General features: G+C 47.3%; 1 protein-coding gene across 1 annotated transcript in view; it reads left to right on the top strand.

The window, feature by feature from the left end:
* Positions 1 to 1,179: 1,179 nt before the first annotated feature.
* The window catches only part of MRTFA (myocardin related transcription factor A), a 227,596-nt gene continuing 210,875 nt past the window's right edge, over positions 1,180 to 17,900 (top strand). Inside the window, exons 1-2 of the mRNA XM_036760825.1 lie at positions 1,180 to 1,458; positions 1,716 to 1,994. Of these exons, the coding sequence (XP_036616720.1) occupies positions 1,180 to 1,458; positions 1,716 to 1,994 (558 nt within the window). The remainder of the gene's footprint in view (positions 1,459 to 1,715; positions 1,995 to 17,900) is intronic.

The following is a 17,900-nucleotide window of genomic DNA, read 5'->3' as shown; positions in this document are numbered from 1 at the left end:
TAAAAACATCATTCTGAGAAAGGGCCCATAGATTTCACCAAATTTCCAAAGGGGTCTATGACACAAAAAAAGATTAAGAATCTCTGGAATAATAGATGGTCTCTAGGGATGATCCCAACTCTGACATTCCCTATGATTCAAGGTACCTCTCAGACTTGACATCCCCTGTCCTGAGGCCCCTCCCAGCTCTGACATGCCCTGTCCTGAGGCCCCTCCCAGACCCGACATCCCCTGTTCTGAGGCCCCTCCCAGCCCTGACATCCCCTGTTCTAAGGCCCCTCCCAACTGTGACATTTCATATTCAAGATCTCTCTTCAGGTCTAAGTTTCTGTGTTATAAGTTCAATGAATAAACAAGCACTTAAGAAGCACCTATGTGCCAGGCACTGTTAGAAGCTCTAGAGATACAGAGGCAAAAGCAAAAAGCAGTGCCTGCCCTCCGGGGGGCATATAGTTTATCCAGGGAAACAACATGTACTCATACATCTAAACACAGACTTGTCAGTCCCAGGTGATTGAGGGGCAAGCATCTGGGCAGATCAGGACGGATGTCATGGAGTAGGATGATGGTTCCTGCTGCCCCCTACCCAGCAAAGGCCTCCTCACCTCCTGCCTGGACTAGTGCAATCGCCTGGTTGGGGGGGGGGGGCAGGAGCCTTCCTGCTTCAAGTCTCTCAGCTGTCAAATCGATCTTCCTAAAGTGGGGTCATGTTACCCCCTACCTTATAAACTCCAAGCTCCCCATGACCTCCAGGAGCAAACACAAAATGCTCCACTTAGCAGCCCTTCCTAACCTGCCTGCACACGGCCCTCCATCTCCTGACTCTGGGCCTTTCCCCTGGCCGTACCCCACGCCTGGTATTCTCTTCTTCCTCATCTCTGCCTCTTGGCTTTCCTGGCTTCCTTCCAGTCCCAGCTACAATCCCCCCAGACACAGGAAGCCTCTCCTGAGCCTTCTTAATGCTAACGCCTTGTCTGGTTCGTTGGCCTATGTGTGCTTGAACGTTGTCTCCCCCATCAGACTGTAAGCTCCCCGAGGGCAGGGTCCGGCATCCCCAGAGCTTCCCCACACCTGGCACACAGTAGGCTCTTGCTGAGTGCTTATTGAGGGGCCGCTGCTCGGAGAAGCGCACCAGATTCCAAGAGGCAGCGGTAAAAAAGGAACGCGTTCCAGACATTCATGGGCAAAAGCACCGCGAGGGCAGCAGCTCAGGAAGATCAGTGTGCCCTGACCACAGCCGGTGCCCAGGTGGGCGCGGTGGGCTCGGGTCAGCCGTGCACACTGACCACTCTCGATGCCCCAGGTGATAGCGAGCCGCTGCTCTCACCTTCCACCTCCAAGGCTCGGGGTCCCCGGGGCTCGCCACTCCCTCTCCTGTCCACCAGAGGGGGCGGGGGTGGGGATGAGCTGGAGCCACGGGGGGCCGGGGCTGACCAGCTGGGCAACAAATGGTCGGAGGCCCCTTTAAGGCTCTGAGGCCCCGCCTCCCGCCACCCTTTACCCTCCTCCCACCTCCCCTGGGCCGCCTAGTCGGTTCCAGGATTCTCTTCGTCGATGAGATCATCTTCCCCCCGCCCGTTGGCCCCGGCTCGCCGTCAATCCCAGGAAGTCCCGCCTCCTAGCCCTCCCCGCCCTCCGCCGTCCGTCCTTCTCCCCAGCGCGGCCGCTGATTGGCCGATGGCGACTGTCACTTCGCCCGTGCTCGGCGTGGGGAGGCGGGAGGCGTGAAGCGCGAGGCGGAGCGCGGAGGGGGAGGGACGGGCGCTTCCGTGGCTGAGGCGGAGAGGAGCCGGCGGCGGCGGCGGAGACAGCGGAGGGGCTGGGGCAGCGCGACCGGGGGCCGTCTCGTCCTCCACCCTCCGAGCCGATCCGCGCCCCCCGCCCGCCGCCGCTGCCTCTGCCCCGGGGACACCCCCGCACCGGCCGGGACGCGGACGCCCAGGAGGCGGCGAGAGGGAGAGCTGGGGCCGGGGCCCAGAGGCGACTCCGGGGAGGTGAGTGCGAGGGGATCGCCCCCCCCATACCGAGGAGGTGCCGCCCTCTCCCGCCGCATCTCCGAGCGGGCGCTCCCCTCCTCCCCAGGTGGTGCCGCCCCCTCCATCTTCTCTGTCTCCAGGTGGGCCCGCCCCCGCTCGAGAACTCCCCCCGTCCCATTCTGGGCCCACCGTGGCACCGCGCCCCCTCCTCAAGGCAGTGCGACCCTCCTCTCTACCTGTCCCCAAGGGGGTACCACCCATCTCGGACCTCCCCCATCCCCAGTCTGCCCACCCTGAGGCCTCCCATCCCGGCTGGTGCCGCCCACCGAGGCACCTCCTTCTCCCCCTCCCACCCTGGGGGAGGGCCGTCGGAAGTGGCCCCGCTTGGGTGTTAGCCTCCCGCCCCCAGGAGGCCCCCCCCCATCTGGAGGCGGTGCTTCACCCCCCCCCCGGGGGTCCTTGCCCCCTCCTCTGAGCGTGTTTCTGCCGCTCCCAGGACGAGATGCCCACCTGTGTGACTTCTCTAACTTGAGCTGGTATCCCAGTGCCCCCCACTCAACCCCTTGTATATGCTCTTCGAGCTGTGCTTGGCACCCCCTCCAGGTGACACTCCCCCCCATTCCACCTTTCCCTGCTCGCTCCCCCGCACCCCAGTCCCTTTGTGTGTGTCTCTTCTTTGACCCCGCTCATCCTTTCTCTTCCCAGAGGCAGCACCGAGCGAGGGACTTAAGGAGTCAGGACACCCTGGGTTTAAGTGCTGTCTCACGCACTGTTGTCACTGGCTGTGAGGCCATTTCACTCTCAGCAGCAGCACCTTCTCCCAGGGTTGTTTTGAGGCTCAGAGGAGAGCCCTCTGCTGCTAGGACGGGCCCAGAGGAGCACACTTCCTCTGCCATCATGGGGATGCCCTTGGATCTTGTTCAGAAGGCTTTTCTTGTTGGCCAGCACTTACGTGTGTAACCCATATCCCTGGATCACCCCAGGCAGGGGAGGGTTGTTCAGGCTCATGCAGGTGTTTGATGCTTGTGTAGCAGCAGATGGAGCATGGAGCCACCGGGATCATGTGGATATGGAAAGGCAGGGCTGGCGAAGAGGTAACAGCATTCAATTATGGGACCTGGGTCTGACTTCCAACTCGGTGTGACTTTGGGCACTCACTTAGACTTTATGCGTTTCTCATTTTCCTCATCTGTAAAGGAAGGGGCTGGGGCTGGATCATCTCTAGGGAACTTTCTAGCTCCAAATCCCACAGTCCTGTAAAATCTGGCAGATGTGAACTTTGTCCCCTAGGAAAGTATCTGGGAGTTAGGATGCTTTGCCCGAGGGCAGGCATAGAGGGGCTTCCTCAGATGGTTCAGGTCCCACCTGGGACATCTGTAGCTTGGGGACAGATTCCTTAGACCAAATTGAAGAACATCTGATGATCTTCGTTAATAGAGGGAGATTTTTCAACTGCAGTTCCCTGCACTGATTTAGGAAAAAAGCCAGCATTGTGTGTCAGCATGTTCTCACTCTCATTTCAGTAGCCTCGCCTCGTGAAGTTTTTGGTAGCATGAACGAAGGAACTCTGGCACCACCCTGGTCACAAAATTACCCGCACCAGAATGTGGCGTGGAGTCCCAGTTGTAGTAACGAAATCACACCTGTACGTTCCATCGTTCATATTCTTAACTCTTTTGGGGGCATCTCAATGCCTCCAAATTGTTAAGTGTAGGTTGTCATTCTAGAACACAAAACTGAGGGCTTTGTTCGACAAGGAGTTGAGCAGCATTTGGATCTCTTATTATGGATGACCCCAAAGCACTTCCAGTTATACTCATACAGCTTCACCATTGAAAAGGGGGCTTGCTTTTCATACTTCCCATGGACAAAGTGGTGCAGCCAGCTGGGCCATAGCTCCAGGACTGCAGGCGGGGGAGCTTTGAGCTTAGAGTGATTATAGGTTTGTCTGATGTCTTTCAATATTAAGTTAAAAGGCTCTACAAAAATTGGGTTTATTAGTGGAATGCTTTAGAAAGAAATGCAGAGTTATTACTGTCTTTAAAAACACATGCAGGGAAAATTTATGCAGACCTGATAGCAGGGGCCTCCCTTCATACTTATCTAAGTACAGATAGAAAAAATTCAGGCATCAGAAGGCTCCCAGAGGTTCCCATGGAGTCAGTGGATATCATGAAGCCTCACTGTGTGCAAGGTAGTAGGGACTTTTGGCCTGGATATGTGATTTCATTAATTCCTAACTTGCAGTCTGTGAACTCGTCTTTCCAAATATTTTGATAACTGGATTTCCTAGAATTGCTTTCCATTGATCTAGCATGTAGTAAGTGCTTAATGAATGTTTATTGACATACTGACCGTTTAGGTATCTAGTCCTGTGCTAAATGCTCTGGGAGATAAGCTAGTGTTGTAGAAAACACCCAGGCAAAGCCAAAGTTGAGCATTTTCTTGGCCCCAGCTGCTCTGCTAAGGCACGAACTGCAGTCTGCTTTGATGGAGGGAGCGCTCACACAGGAAGGAAGGTGGAAGTTAATGTTGTACAGTAGGCATTAAGTCTGTGAAGACACATGGGTGGCTACCTTCAGAGAGCATACATTGGTATAAAGATGAGCTAATAAATATATGTCTGTGTTGTATGTGGGGTTTGTGTGTTCTCTGTCTTTGATTGTAAAATGTTGAGTTGCTTCCTGGGATTGGGCGGGGAAGATTATCATCTGAAAAAGCTTTGTGAAATGGGCTTGATTTCAGGAGAGCCTCCAAAGAGAAGCCCCGTGAAATTCCTGACTGTTCTGATACCTCATGGTCCACGGAGGCAGCTGCCAGCCCTTAATGACTACGTCAGCCTGTGTGCATCAGGTGTTGGCAGGTCTTGCACCGAGCTGGAAAGGCTTGGGGCTGTATGGCGCAGCTCAGCCGTTATCTGAAGAGTGCGCTGGGGCCCCATCGTTACAAAGTTGGCTGGCAGGTGATGATTTTGGATGTTGCAACACCTCACGGATGTGGAATGGAAGAGCTGTGTGACCTGTGTGGGGGAAGGCATCCTCGCAATCAAATCACAGAGCTTTCGAAGAACTTATTTAAAAGAGGAAAGGGAAGGAATTTGTAGATTGCAGGTGAAGTGACCGAGGCACAGAAATTGTCATATTAATGTATAAGATTTGGAAATGGGTACATTCCACTGAGAGCATAGCTCCCAGGTTAGGGAGTAGAGGTAACGATGCAGCCTCGGGGGCCGTGCTCTGGGCAGCTCTTGCAGCTTAGGGGCTGGGGAGGGCAGAGGGGAATCCTACAGTGCCCGAGTGTGAGCTGGCAGCAGGGGCTGTGGCTGGAGGCCGAGTGAAGAGAGGAGGTTGTGGTGCAGCCTGGGAACGTTCCAGTGCTCGGCTTTGCTACAGCATCAGCTCGGGCATGTGGAGTGAGACCGTCTTGTGGAGCCCTGGTGTGATAATAACTTGTTAGTGCTTTGAAAAGTTTTTAAAGTGCTGCCTTGGATTTGGACCATTTGTTTTTCTAGTATTTTTATTCAGTAAATGGAATTTAAAATCACCATGCCTTACATAAATGGGACTCATTAGCAAGCATACCACCCATTTCATTGCAGTCATATCTGACCCTTCGTGACTCCATTTGGGGTTTTCTTGGCGAAGATACTGGAGTGGTTTGCCATTTCTTTTTCTAGCTCATTTTACAGATGAGGAAACTGAGGCAAACAGGGTTCAGTGATTCGCTCAGGGTCACACAGCTAGCAAGTGGTCAGGTTTGAACTCAGGAAGATGGGTTCTCCTGACTCCATGCCTGGCACTCCATCCTCTGCACCACCTAGCTGCTCTGTGGAAATTTAGATAGCACTTTTTGGCATGTGAATCCTCTCTGCTTTGAGATTTATAGTTAGTTTTATTTCAGTTAGCCAATCAGCAGGCATTTATTAAGTGCCTACCATATGCCAGACCTTGTGCTAAGTTCACCATTTGCAAAGAAAATCAAAAAATAGTCCCTTCTCTCTAGAAGCTAACAGCCTAATGGGGGAGACAGCATTTAACCAGCTGTTTGTAAATTATGTATACATACAGATAGAGCTATACATATACACACATATATGTTGGAGATAATCCCAGAGGAAGGCACTGGCATTAAGGATAGCTGAGAAAGGCTTTGCATAGAAGGCAGGATTTTAGCTGGGCCTGGAAGGAAGCTGAGAGGTGGAGATAAGGAAGGAAAGATCACCAGGGCTGTGGGACAGCCTGTGAAAATGCCTCAGGGTTGGGTGATGGCGATGGGTTGCCTTGTTGGAGCAACAGCAAGGATGCCAGTGTCTCTGGGTCACAGAATATGTATGGTTGAGTAAGAAGACTGGAGAAGTGGGAGGGGGACAGGTTAGAAAGGGCTCTGAATGCCAAACCAGACTCTGGGTTTGATCTGGGAGGATCTGAAGGGCCACTCCAGTTTATCTACTGTGAGGGTGTCATGGGCAGCCTGTGCTTTAGGAAGACCAGTTTGGTAATTGAGTGGAGACTAGACTGTAGTGGAGAGGGATTTGTGTCAGGGAGACCAACCCAAAGGCCCTAGGGTGTTGGGAATGTCAGAGGAGAGAAGGAGGTGCGCATGAGGGAAGTTGCAAAGGTCCTAGCGACACCACTTGGCAACAGATGGGAGGGAGTGCCTGGGTGACTTGGAGGATGATGCCCTTGATAGTAATATGGAAATTAGGAAGAAGAAAGAGTTTGGCATTTGTTCTGGGGAATGTTGAGTTTAAGATGTCTGTAGGATATCCGGTTCTTGATAGGCAGTTAGAGATTCAGATCTGAGGTTAGGCAGCGAGGGTAGGGTTGGATAAGTACAGATCTGAGGATTAGCAGTCAGCAAGAGATGAGGGTTGGATCCATGGGAGCTAATGAACTTGGCAGTTGAAATACTGTTTTAGAGATCTTTGCTTTAATTGCAACTCTTTCGGTAGTGAGCCTCCCAAAACTTAGCTAGACTGGGTCTTGGATCACAGATGGATGGTTTGTACTGGGGCTGTGCTCAAAACTTAGCAGGGGGGAGGGGTCTGCCAGAGATTATGCTTCATTGCATGGCCCTCAATGGCCCTGGGTCACTTCTGTGCCACAGTGAGAGGGAGCATTGGTGTAGAACTTGAGTGGAAGTTAAATGGGAAGAAATATTTGTGGGGCCTACATCTCAAAATCTGTGCGTGGGGAAATTTTAATCTTAGAAAAAATAGATTTTTTGAGTGATCAAAATCTAGACTGTGATGCATAACTTTAAAAAACAAAAGAGAAACTGACACCTTCCACTGAATCAGGTGAAAGAACCAGTCCGATTTTGCCAGTGTTACGGGCAAAAAATCAAACCTGGGCAGCATTGTGTAGTTAGGCAGAATGTCAGTGTGATTTGGAAGTCTTTGTGTTAGCAATCAAGGTATTCAAGCCATTGAAATGGACTCTGCCGTATTCCTTATTTGTATCTTGGTGCTGTTCCTGAAATGGAAAACCAGGATGATGACTTCCCATCTGAAGTGGCTCAATAAATACTAAGTGAGAGCATACTATACTGTCTACATTTTGAGTAATTCTTGCCAGTATTTCAGTATCTTTTAACTGCAAATGGGGAGAACAGTGCCAGTGTCCCTTAATGTGGTTAACATGGACGTGTTGGCTCTACCACAGAATTTGTAGGAGCTTGGGACGTTGCCAGCCCATCATGCTTTTGTATAGCAAGCTGTATTTCAGAGTGGGTTATCACTCTCGAGACCCTGTCTGGATTGCTAATTATTCACTTGTATTATTATATGTAGGCTATATTTAAAGTAATTATTCTTCTCTGTGACGGCACAATGTGTTTTATTGTGCTTTTCTGTAAGAGATTTTGCGGAGGGCCTGGGGAGTGATAGAGGATTAGAAACCCACACTGTTAGTATAAAATAGGTAAAGAGAAAAGTACAAATTGAATTCAGGAGTTAAAACTAAAGAAAATTTTTTCCTAACTGCTGGGTATGTTCAACTGCCTTAGTGCTTCACGTCAGAAGCCTTTCTGGCCTTTTTACACCTCACTCATCTTCACGTACTTTGTGAATCCAGACTCTGGCCTCCACGAAGACATCCATCTCCCAACTGCAGGCATGTCCACTGGCGCTCCTCCCGTGCCTGGAATACCTCCTCATCTCTGCCTTCTGGCTTCCCTGGCTTCCTTCAGGTTCCTACTGAAATTTCATCTAATAAAGGAAGCCTTTCCTGAACCCCCAGAGGCTCATGCCTTTCCCTTTGATTATTTCCAGTTGTTCCTGTAACTATTTTGTTTGTTCGTAAGTGTAGGTTGTCGCCTCCATTAGACTGTGAGCTCCTTGGATACAGGTGCTGTGTTTTGTCTTTCTTTGTATCCTCAGTGAGTAGCATTGTTCTGGGCACATAGTAGGTGCTTAGTAAATGCTTGTCGACTTGATTTGACTTAACTCAGATCTGCAAAAACAACGCCTTTTAGGCCGTAATATCTAAGGAGACCAGTGTTAATTGATTTTCTTTCTTTTTTTGAGTGAGTCGTGTGTTTGTAAAGGGGACCAGAAACCTTTGTACTAACATAAGAGATATTGGGCTAGGAATTTTAAATAAAGCAAATTCACCTTGTTCAGGTTTAAAGGGTTGTTGATCTGTTCTTGTGGTCTGATCCATGGGTATCCAACCACTGCCTTGTGCCAAGCAATTCTTTCGATTTTTTTCTAGACCAGACACCAGGCAATTATGGCCCCCTGTAGGTTTATATTTTTATTTTGTTGAATTTAACCTAAAAGCTAATTCTGAGGATGAAATTGGCAGAATCAGCGTTTATGTTGAAAATTGGATCTGCTTTCTACAAGGCTAGTAATGGCATTTCATTTTCCAACTTATTTAACAACCTCTTTGGTGCCTAAATAAAACTAAATCATAGTGTAATTTCTTGTTCTGTTAGGTGAATCAGAAGGATTTCTGAATCTTCTTTAACATTCACTTTCTTTTTTTTTTCCATGCAAAACATATTTCCACATTAGCCATGTTGCAAAAAGAAAACACAAACCAAAAAAAGAAAAACGCACCCAGGAAAAATAAAGTTAAAAAAAAGTGTGCTTTAGTCTGCGTTCAGACTCTCAGTTATTTCTCTGGAGGTGGATAGCATTTTTCATCACGAATTCTTTGGATTGTCTTGGATCATTGTATTGATCAGAACAGTCAGGTCTTTCAGAATTGATCATAGTACCGTGTTCCTGATACTGTGTACAGTGTTCTTCTGGCTCTGCTCATTTCACTTTTTATCAGTTCATATATGTCTTCCCAGTTTTTTCTGAGCGCATCCTGCTTCCATCACAAACATATGCCACAGCTTGTTCAGCCGTTCCCCAACTGAGGGGTACCTCCTTGATTTCCAGTTCTTTGCCACTATAAACAGCACTATAAATATTTTTTGTTTTTCTTTGATCTCTTTAGGGTACAGACCTAGTATTGCTGGGTCAAAGGATATGTATAGTTTTATAGCCCTTTGTTGTACTTGCAAAGTGTTCTCCAGAATGGTTCTATCAGTTCTCAGCTCCACCAGCAATATTCCAGTTTTCCCACATCTGCTCTCACATTTGTCATTTTCCTTTTTCTACATTCTCTTTCTTGAAGTGAGCGCTTAGAAGCAAGGCCTCCTCCTTGCTTTCCCTGATCTTTCCTCCCCTGCTGTCAGTCAATAAGCATTCATTAGGTTACATTCATGTGCTAGGGGCTGTGAATACAAAGAAAAAGAATAAAGGAGTCAGGAAACTAACCTGGTATGGGGGGAAAGCCACAGGTACAAAGACAATTCAGTACAAAGTGTACTCGGAGTCATTTCTAGGGGATGGCCCTGGCACCTGATTGGATGGTGGTTGGGTGGGGTAGGGGAGGAGGTCAAGAAAGGTGTCCTATTTGTGGTGACATGAGGTGAACTTTGTTGAAAGAGTCAAGGAGGGATCTTATTCCAGGCATTGGGGATAGCCTGGGTAAAAGCCTGGAGATGAGAGATGGAATGTTCTGTATGAGAAGTAGCAAGGAAACCAGTTTGGTTGGAATGGGAGTGCTGGGGCTTGGACAGTTTTCTCCATTTTCCCACATAATTAATCCATCATTCTCTCTCCCCATCTCACTGTGTTCCTGTCTCTCTCCCTCTCTCTCTCTTCTCCTTTTCTCTTTTTCTGTCTGTCTGTCTGTCTCTTCTGTCTCTTCCTCATTCTTTTTCTGTCACACACACACACACACACACACACACACACACACACAGCTCTGCTCTCGAGGCGAGAGTGAAATGAACATATCTTTGGACCATTTCAAGAACGACCAAGTTATTTCTTTGCTTTTAGTCCAAGTCTGGGGCTAGAGAAGAGGGCGGCAAAGAGATGATATGGAGGATGGGAGCTGTTCAAACCTTGCTTCTTTCTCTTCCTCCCTTGATTCCAGGAAGTAGATGGATGGGAAGAAATGGTACTGATGGGCAGACTCTATTTAGATGGGCAACTCTTGTCCTTGTAACCTCCTAAGAACTTTCCCATGATGCCTGCCCAGGGTTCAGATCTCCAGTTTGACTCTTCTGTAGGAAATCATCTCATAATCCATAAAGTGAAGGGGTTGGATTAGATCACACTAGCTGCAAAATCCTACAAACTTGTTTCATATTTGGTTTTGATTTGTCTTCTGTTAGAACACTTTGCTTTCAGGAAGTCAGGAAGCTAACCTTGTTATGGGGGAGGGGGGGAAGCAACAGGTACCTCCATAATTCAGTATAAAATATATGTAAAGTCCTTGTTAGCACCTGGGTGGGTGGGGAATCAGGACAAGCTTACTGTGGGTGTTGGAGATTTACATTCAGGTCAGGGAACACGGCTGATTAGTTTCCTTTTCTGCTTTGGGTTGTTGCTTACAACAGTAGAGTCTCTTTTCCGGTCTATACAGAAATATCAGCCAGTGATAGGTTGGGCATAGTGAGTCCTCAGAATGGAGGAAGTAAACCATGCAAAATTTGGATTCTAGTTTGGCCAAAGAAACAACAAGCTTCTTCCTTCTTTTCCTGCCAGGAAGTTTGGGGAAGAGAGGAGGAGAATGGACTTAACCTGCCTTGTGTGATGGCTTCTTGATCCCCTTTACAAGAGGTGTCAGAAGGTTACCACTAGGAAAGTCAAGTAAATAATTTTATTCTTTCTGTCATGGTGATCCTTCCCTCCAGTTATTAGGCAGGTTGCTCGGAATTCATGGAACAACCTTCTCCAACTCCTTGCGTTGCTTCTTTCTGTTAAGTCAGCTTACGGCCTAATGCTTACTAGCTGTGTGACCCTGGGCAAGTTACTTAACCGTCTTTGCTTTCGTTGCCTCATCTGTAAAATGAGCTGGAGTATCTCCAGCCAAGAAGATGACACAATGACAACAAAATTCCTCTGGAAAAATAATTAACCTCAGACTAATTTTATGGTAATGATAACAAGGAAATAAGTATTTCTTAAGTGCCTACTATGTATTAGATACTGTGCCAAGGACTTAACAGATATCTTAGTTGTTCCTCACCACAACCCTGCGAGGGAGGTGCTGTTATCTCCATTTCACAGTTGAAGAAACTGAGGCAGGCAGAGACTAAATGACTTGGCCAGGGTCACACAGCTAGCAAATGTCTGACGTAGGATTTGAACCTATCTCTTCCAGACTTCAGGCCTAGTTATCTGTCCATTGTGCCACTTTATGTTGCGTTTTAAAACCTATATTACTTCTTTTCACTTAAAGAAAAAGAAAACAAAAACAAAATCCTTGTAACGTGCATAATTAAGCACAACAGATTTGCTGCGTCAGTCGTGTCTAAAAGTCTGTGTGTCCTAATGTGTCTCCTGAGCCCGTCAGTACTCTGCCATGAGGCGGCTAGTGTTGGGCCTTGGGAATTGGGCAGTGGAGTTTGTGTCTCGTGCTAAGGTTTACAAAACCCTGGTGTCTCTCCCACCTCTCCAGCCACTTTGTCAGGTGGGTAGTACAGATGTCATCCCCGTCGGCAGGTGAGGAAATAGGCTGCTGGAGATTCACTTGTGGTCACCCGGCTGGTAAAGGTCACTCCAGGTTTAAACGGTGTCTCTGGACTCTTGCATCCTGCCCTCCTTCCATGAAAGTTCCCATCGAGTGGTTCTCAGAGCCCTTTGGGCTTCACAATGATGGTCCAAGGGGTTTGTGCTCAAAATCCTGTAATGGTACCTTAAGCAATGACTCATTCTAGAGAATACTAGGAGTCATGGATCATGTCACCTTGGGGATTTACAGCACTTTTTGTTGTTGTTGTCCAAAGGGATTTGAGGAACAAAGAGTGTTGGGAGCCACTGCTTGACTGCCACGCTGCTTCCTGGCCTCTCCGCAGAGAGTGCTGGTTTCTCCACTTTCTGCTCCTTACCATATTGGGACACACTGGTGGCCCATCTGTGGACAGCAGGGTTTTGTAATTTTAGTGGGAAATAGCTTAACTTCTAGTTGAAAGTATATTGTGTGAGTTTCTTTCCTCCTCTACCTTTACCTGGCATGCCCTGCTGAAAGGGGAGCCAGGGAGATTAGGACTGCTTCTGTCTGATAAGAGCCCAGAAACTTAAGTGGCGGCAGTTCCCACGGTGGCAATCCGAGTCCAGAGAGAGCTTCGTGTGCTGCCCTCTTGGTGTCTGTGAGTACGGACCATAGATTTCTGTTTGTCATTGTGTCCATACTGAGCTGTGTTGGCATGGGAGCCATCGAAGAGAAGGCTGGACCCTGGGAACGGGCGACCTTAGAAAAAGGGGACAGGCATTCCCCAATTGATAAATGGTCAAAGGATATGAACAGGCAGTTTTCAGAGGAAGAAATTAAAGATATCTATAGGCATATGAAAAAATGCTCTAAATCACTATTGATTAGAGAAATGCAAATCAAAAACAACTCTTAGGTACCACATCACACCTATCAGATTGGCTAACGTGACAGAACAGGAAAATGATAAATTCAGGAGAAGATGTGGGAAAATTGAAACACTAATACATTGTTGGTGGAGTTGTGAACTGATCCAACCTTTCTGGAGAGCAATTTGGAACTTTGCCCAAAGTGCTCTAAAAATATGCCTACCCTTTGACCCAGCAATACCACTTCTAGGGCTATATCCCAAAGAGATTATAGAAGTGGGAAAAGGATCCCTATGTTCAAAAATATTTATAGCAGCTCTTTTTGTGGTGGCAAAGAATTGGAAATCAAGGGGATGCCCATCAATTGGGAATTGAAGGTAATTGAATACTATTGTGCTGTAAGAAATAATGAGCAGACGGACTTCATTGTATCCTGGGAAAACTTACATGAGCTGATGCTGAGTGAGGGGAGCAGAACCAGGAGAATATTGTGCACAATTAGAGACACATTGCTTCTGCGATGGCTAACTTTGATAGACTTGGCTCTTCTCAGCAATGCAAGGTTCTAAGACCGCTCCAAAAGCCTCATGATGGAAAAAGTGATTCACATCCAGAAAAAGAAATGCGGAGTCTGGATGCAGATTGAAGCAAACTGCTCTCTTTTTTGGGTTCGTTTCTGTTTTGTTTCTTCTTTCTCGTGGTTCGTTCCATGGGTTATAGTTCTTCTTAACAACTTGACTGTTGTGAAAATATGTTTAGTGTGAAGGTTTATGTAGAACCTATATTGACTCGTCCACCGTGGAGGAGAGGGAGGGGGAGGAAATTTGAACCTCAAAAACTTGATAAACTGAATGTTGTAAACTAAAAATAAAAATTAATTAATTAATAAAAAAAAGAAAAAGGGGACAGGGCTAGTTTGTCTTAATTTGGAAGGTTGCAAGCCCTGGCTTTATGCCACTTTGGGCAGCCTCCATTTTCCCATCCGCTAAACGGAGCTAATGACAGTAGTTAGATAACATATATCAGGATACCTAAGGCTCAGATGAAATGCCAGGGGCTTAGCGCCCCTTGGAATGCGCTTCACCCATGGTTTTCCTTGTTACGGAGTCCCGGGACCCGAGTTTGAACTCTGTTCCTGTGATTGTGGGCAAGTCATTTTACCTTTTTGAAGAGTTCCGGTTTTCTCATCTATCAGATGAGGATAATATTCGCCCCAGTCTAGCACACAGGGTTGTTGTGAGGTCCGGATGAGATAATTGATGTGCGGGTATCTTGTAACCGTTAGGTACTCATTCTGGGTGAGCCAGCCAGGTGGCCCTGGGGATCGAATGTTGGGCCTGGAGTCAGAAAGTCCTGATCCTGCTTCAGACACTGCCTAGCTGTGTGACCCTGGGCAAGCCACTTAATCTCTCTTTTCTTAGCTGTAAAAAATGGAGGATTGTAATAGCGCCTGCCACTTGGGGTTATTGTGACTATCAGATGAGATGCTATTTGTCAAATGTTTTCAAAACGTGCTCTGTTATTACTGACTCAGGGGGGCAGTTCTAGTATTCGATGGCCTCTCTGGTAGAGGTCTCTCTTCGGATGTGTTCCTGCGCAGTGTTAATGTTGTTGAGTCATTTCAGTCGTGTCTGACTCTCCCTGGCCCCATTCGGGGTTTTCTTGGCAAAGACACTTGAGTGGTTTGCCGTTTCCTTCTCCAGCTCCTTTGACAGATGAGGAAATCGAGACAAGCAGGATGAAGTGACTTGCCCAGGGTCACACAGCTAGTAAGTGTCTGAGGCTGGATTTGAACTTAGGAAGAAGAGTCCTTGCCTCCAGTGGTGCTCTCTCCACTGTGCCACCTCACGTTTATATGTTGTTTCACAGTTTATAGCAATCCTTTGAGGTAGACGAATATACAAAGACATGAGGAGAAGTTTGGCTGCTTTTCAGTGACCTGGGAGAGAACATTTATACACTCACTAGATTGGTCTGTTTTCTCCCTGCCACATTTCTGCTGTGGTTTTGGACAACTCCGGCCTTCAAGGACTAATTGAAGGAACAGGGGTGATGATCCTAGAGAAGGGAAGCCTTGGAAGGGATGTGCCAGCTGTCCTGTGGGAGGGACGATTGTCTTACTCAGCTTCGCCTGCCAGGGCAGGAGGAAGAGCTGCCGAGGGGCAAGTAGAGGCTAAAGGGAGGAAAACCCTGAATGGCCAATGCTGTCCCCAGATGGAGGGGACTTTGGCAGTATGGACACAGTGGGTTTCTCCCTCACTTGTGGCTCTTGGTCAAAGGCTGAATGACCACTCACTTGGGGATGATGTAGAGGGAATTCTCAAGCAGAGGTTCATAGATGGGCAGTGTTGACCCGGCCAAGGGTGTTTATTCTGGATAGTCACGGGGATGGCATAGTCGTCTTTGAAGCCATAGCGCCTGCACTGGACATCCGGGAAGCAGAGGCTCCAACGTTTAAAGCTATTCTCAGGTAGACTATTCTGTCTCCCGGGGTGGTGAGTTCCCTGTCACTGGAGGTGTTCAAGCAGAGGCCGGATGGCCACTTATCCTGGGGGGAGGATTCATCGCACAGGGAGTGGTAGTATTTTATAGAAGCAGTGGGAGTACTGATTTGATTGCTTTTCCCCAAACAAAAGCTGGTAGAGAAGTGTGATGGTGGAGCCAGTGGCGAGGTGATGTTCACATGGACGCTTGTGTGACCTAGTCTGCAGTGGCCCCTCGTTAGCCAGGCAGAGCCACAGCTCTAGCCCTCAGGCAGCAGATTGCGGCCTGGTCTTTGGTGGCTGAGAGCATGGACGCCTGGTTTTGCCACTCACCCGTGTTACTTAGGTGAGCCGTTGCCTCTCTGTGTTTTAGTTTCTTCATTTGAAGAACAGGAGTGATACATGTTCCGATGCCTCACAGGGTTATTGTATCAAATGAAATAATGTGAAGGCCCTTAATAACCGTAAGGAACTAAGTAAATGCTAGTTATTGTATTACTCTTCCAGGTATCACTCCTTTGCAAACCCTGTCCTTTATTCTTCACCTTAGAAAGATTTCCCTTCAGCTTGGAGAAACATTTCTAGCAGGCACATGTCCAGGGTCCTCTTCTGTTCTGTCCTCAGTGACTTTGCTGAAGATTTGCATAGCATACTTCTCACATTTCCAGATGACACCGAGCCAGGAGGGCATCGTGTTAGATGAAAGAATCAAGATTCAAAATGCTTTTTAACAAAATAGAACAATGGGCCAAACAAGATAGGATTAAATTTGATGAAGGTAAATATAAAGTGCCTCACTTAGGTTCAAGAAATGAGCTGCTTGGTGGCGGGGTAAGCAGGAAATAGGAGGGCAAGGTAGGGAGTAGAAGTAAAGCAGAGGAGGCAGGATGGATAGGAAACAAGAGGTATGCACAAATGTAAAAACAAAGATCAGGAGTAGAATTTGTTTGGGAAAGTATATGTATATACGTATATGTGTATGTATATATACGTAGTTGTAGAGAATTATATCCGCACTTAATTGTAGCCTTCTGGGGGGAGGGGGAAAAAGAGCAAAGTAAAAAAGTGCACAGCAGAGAACGAAAGAAAACTTACGAGGGACCAAAGAAAGGCTGGACAGCTCTCAACATGACATGTGGTATTTATCATACAGGTGCTCTTCAAATGAAAATTTATTGTTACATATTTGGAATCCTCTCTTATGTTCTGCTATGCACATGACATGCTTTTTCTTTCTTACTTTGTATGTATTAAGTTCCAATATTTAAGTTTATGATATGTTTTTGTTTCTTTTCTGTATTCTGTATTTGTGTTCTGGTGTTTTAGTCTAAGGAAAAAAAAATAAAAACAAAATAAAAATTAGCTGCCCAAAATCAGAATGGGGAAGGGTGTAGCTGGATGGCAGCTTGTGGACAGGGCCATGGCCCAGTAGTCCGGTAGACCTGGGTTTAAGTCCGGCCTCACACACTTGCTAGCTCTGTGATGTTGGGCAAGTCACATAATTATTCTGACCTCAGTTTCCTTGTCTGTAAAAATGGACTTGATGACCTTCAAGGGCCTTTCTAGCCCTAAATCTCTGATCCCAGAAGCTTCTGTGGCTTTTTTTTTTTTTTTGGTAGATTGTAACCTTACTGTGAATCAGCAGTGTGACAGGATTGCCAAAAAGGTTAATGAAAGTATTGACTTTTACAACTAAAAGTCTAATGTCCAGAAAAAGGGACGTGAAAGCTTTGCCATTCTCTGCCCTGGTAATAACACATCTACGGAGTGGTATTCTGTTCTGGATGTGACGGTTTCAAAGGTGACTGAGAAGCTAGGACACCTCGCTACTTAAAATATGGTCATATGAAGAATTGGTTGATCCAACTGGGAATGTTTAGTCTGGGGTAGAAAAGAAGGGTCCTGAGGATCCTGATTTCTGCCTTTTGAGTACTTGAAAGGCTGTTATGTGGAAGAGAGAACAGTCTTATTTTGTTAGGTGTCCCTAGAAGGTACAACTGGGGGCTGTGGGGAAAAGTTGGTGAGATTAAGACTTTGGCTTCTCCTCCCTGAAGCTGTTCTCGAGGAGCTCCTTCTGTCTCCTGAGCTAGTGAGGTCTTCAAGCAGAGACTTGGATGGCCCCTTGTGTTGGTTTTTGTAAAAGAGTCTCTTGTTTATATGTGGCTTTGACCGGTTTCTCTCTGATAATCTCTAATCTGATTATTCTTCTCACTTCTCCTTAGTATTTGTTCGGATTTGCTTTAGGGAGTGTTAAATAACAGTAGGCATTTAGTATATTTGTACTTATGTCTTGGTGTTTCCTCTTCTTTAAGAGCCAAGTTCTGTGCCTTTCCATGCCTTGGGGCATCAGGTGCCACCTTGTGACAAGGGAAGGGGAGGGGCCTGGAGCTAGAGTCATTTCCTTGTCACTTTGTTCCCTGGGGATATTGGCTAAGCGTCTGGGCCACTGGATCAATCAACAAGCATTGATTAAGCCCCCAGTTGGTGCCAGGGACTGTGTTGGGTGCTGGGCAAGCAGGGCCAAAAAGCACATGGCCCTCTCCTTGGGGAACTTGAATTGCTGAGGCT

This window comes from Trichosurus vulpecula, chromosome 5 (genome assembly GCF_011100635.1).
Source record: "Trichosurus vulpecula isolate mTriVul1 chromosome 5, mTriVul1.pri, whole genome shotgun sequence".
Lineage (NCBI taxonomy): Eukaryota > Metazoa > Chordata > Mammalia > Diprotodontia > Phalangeridae > Trichosurus > Trichosurus vulpecula.
The sequence above is the reverse complement of the archived record's forward strand: the minus strand, read 5'-3'. Positions and strand labels throughout refer to the sequence as shown.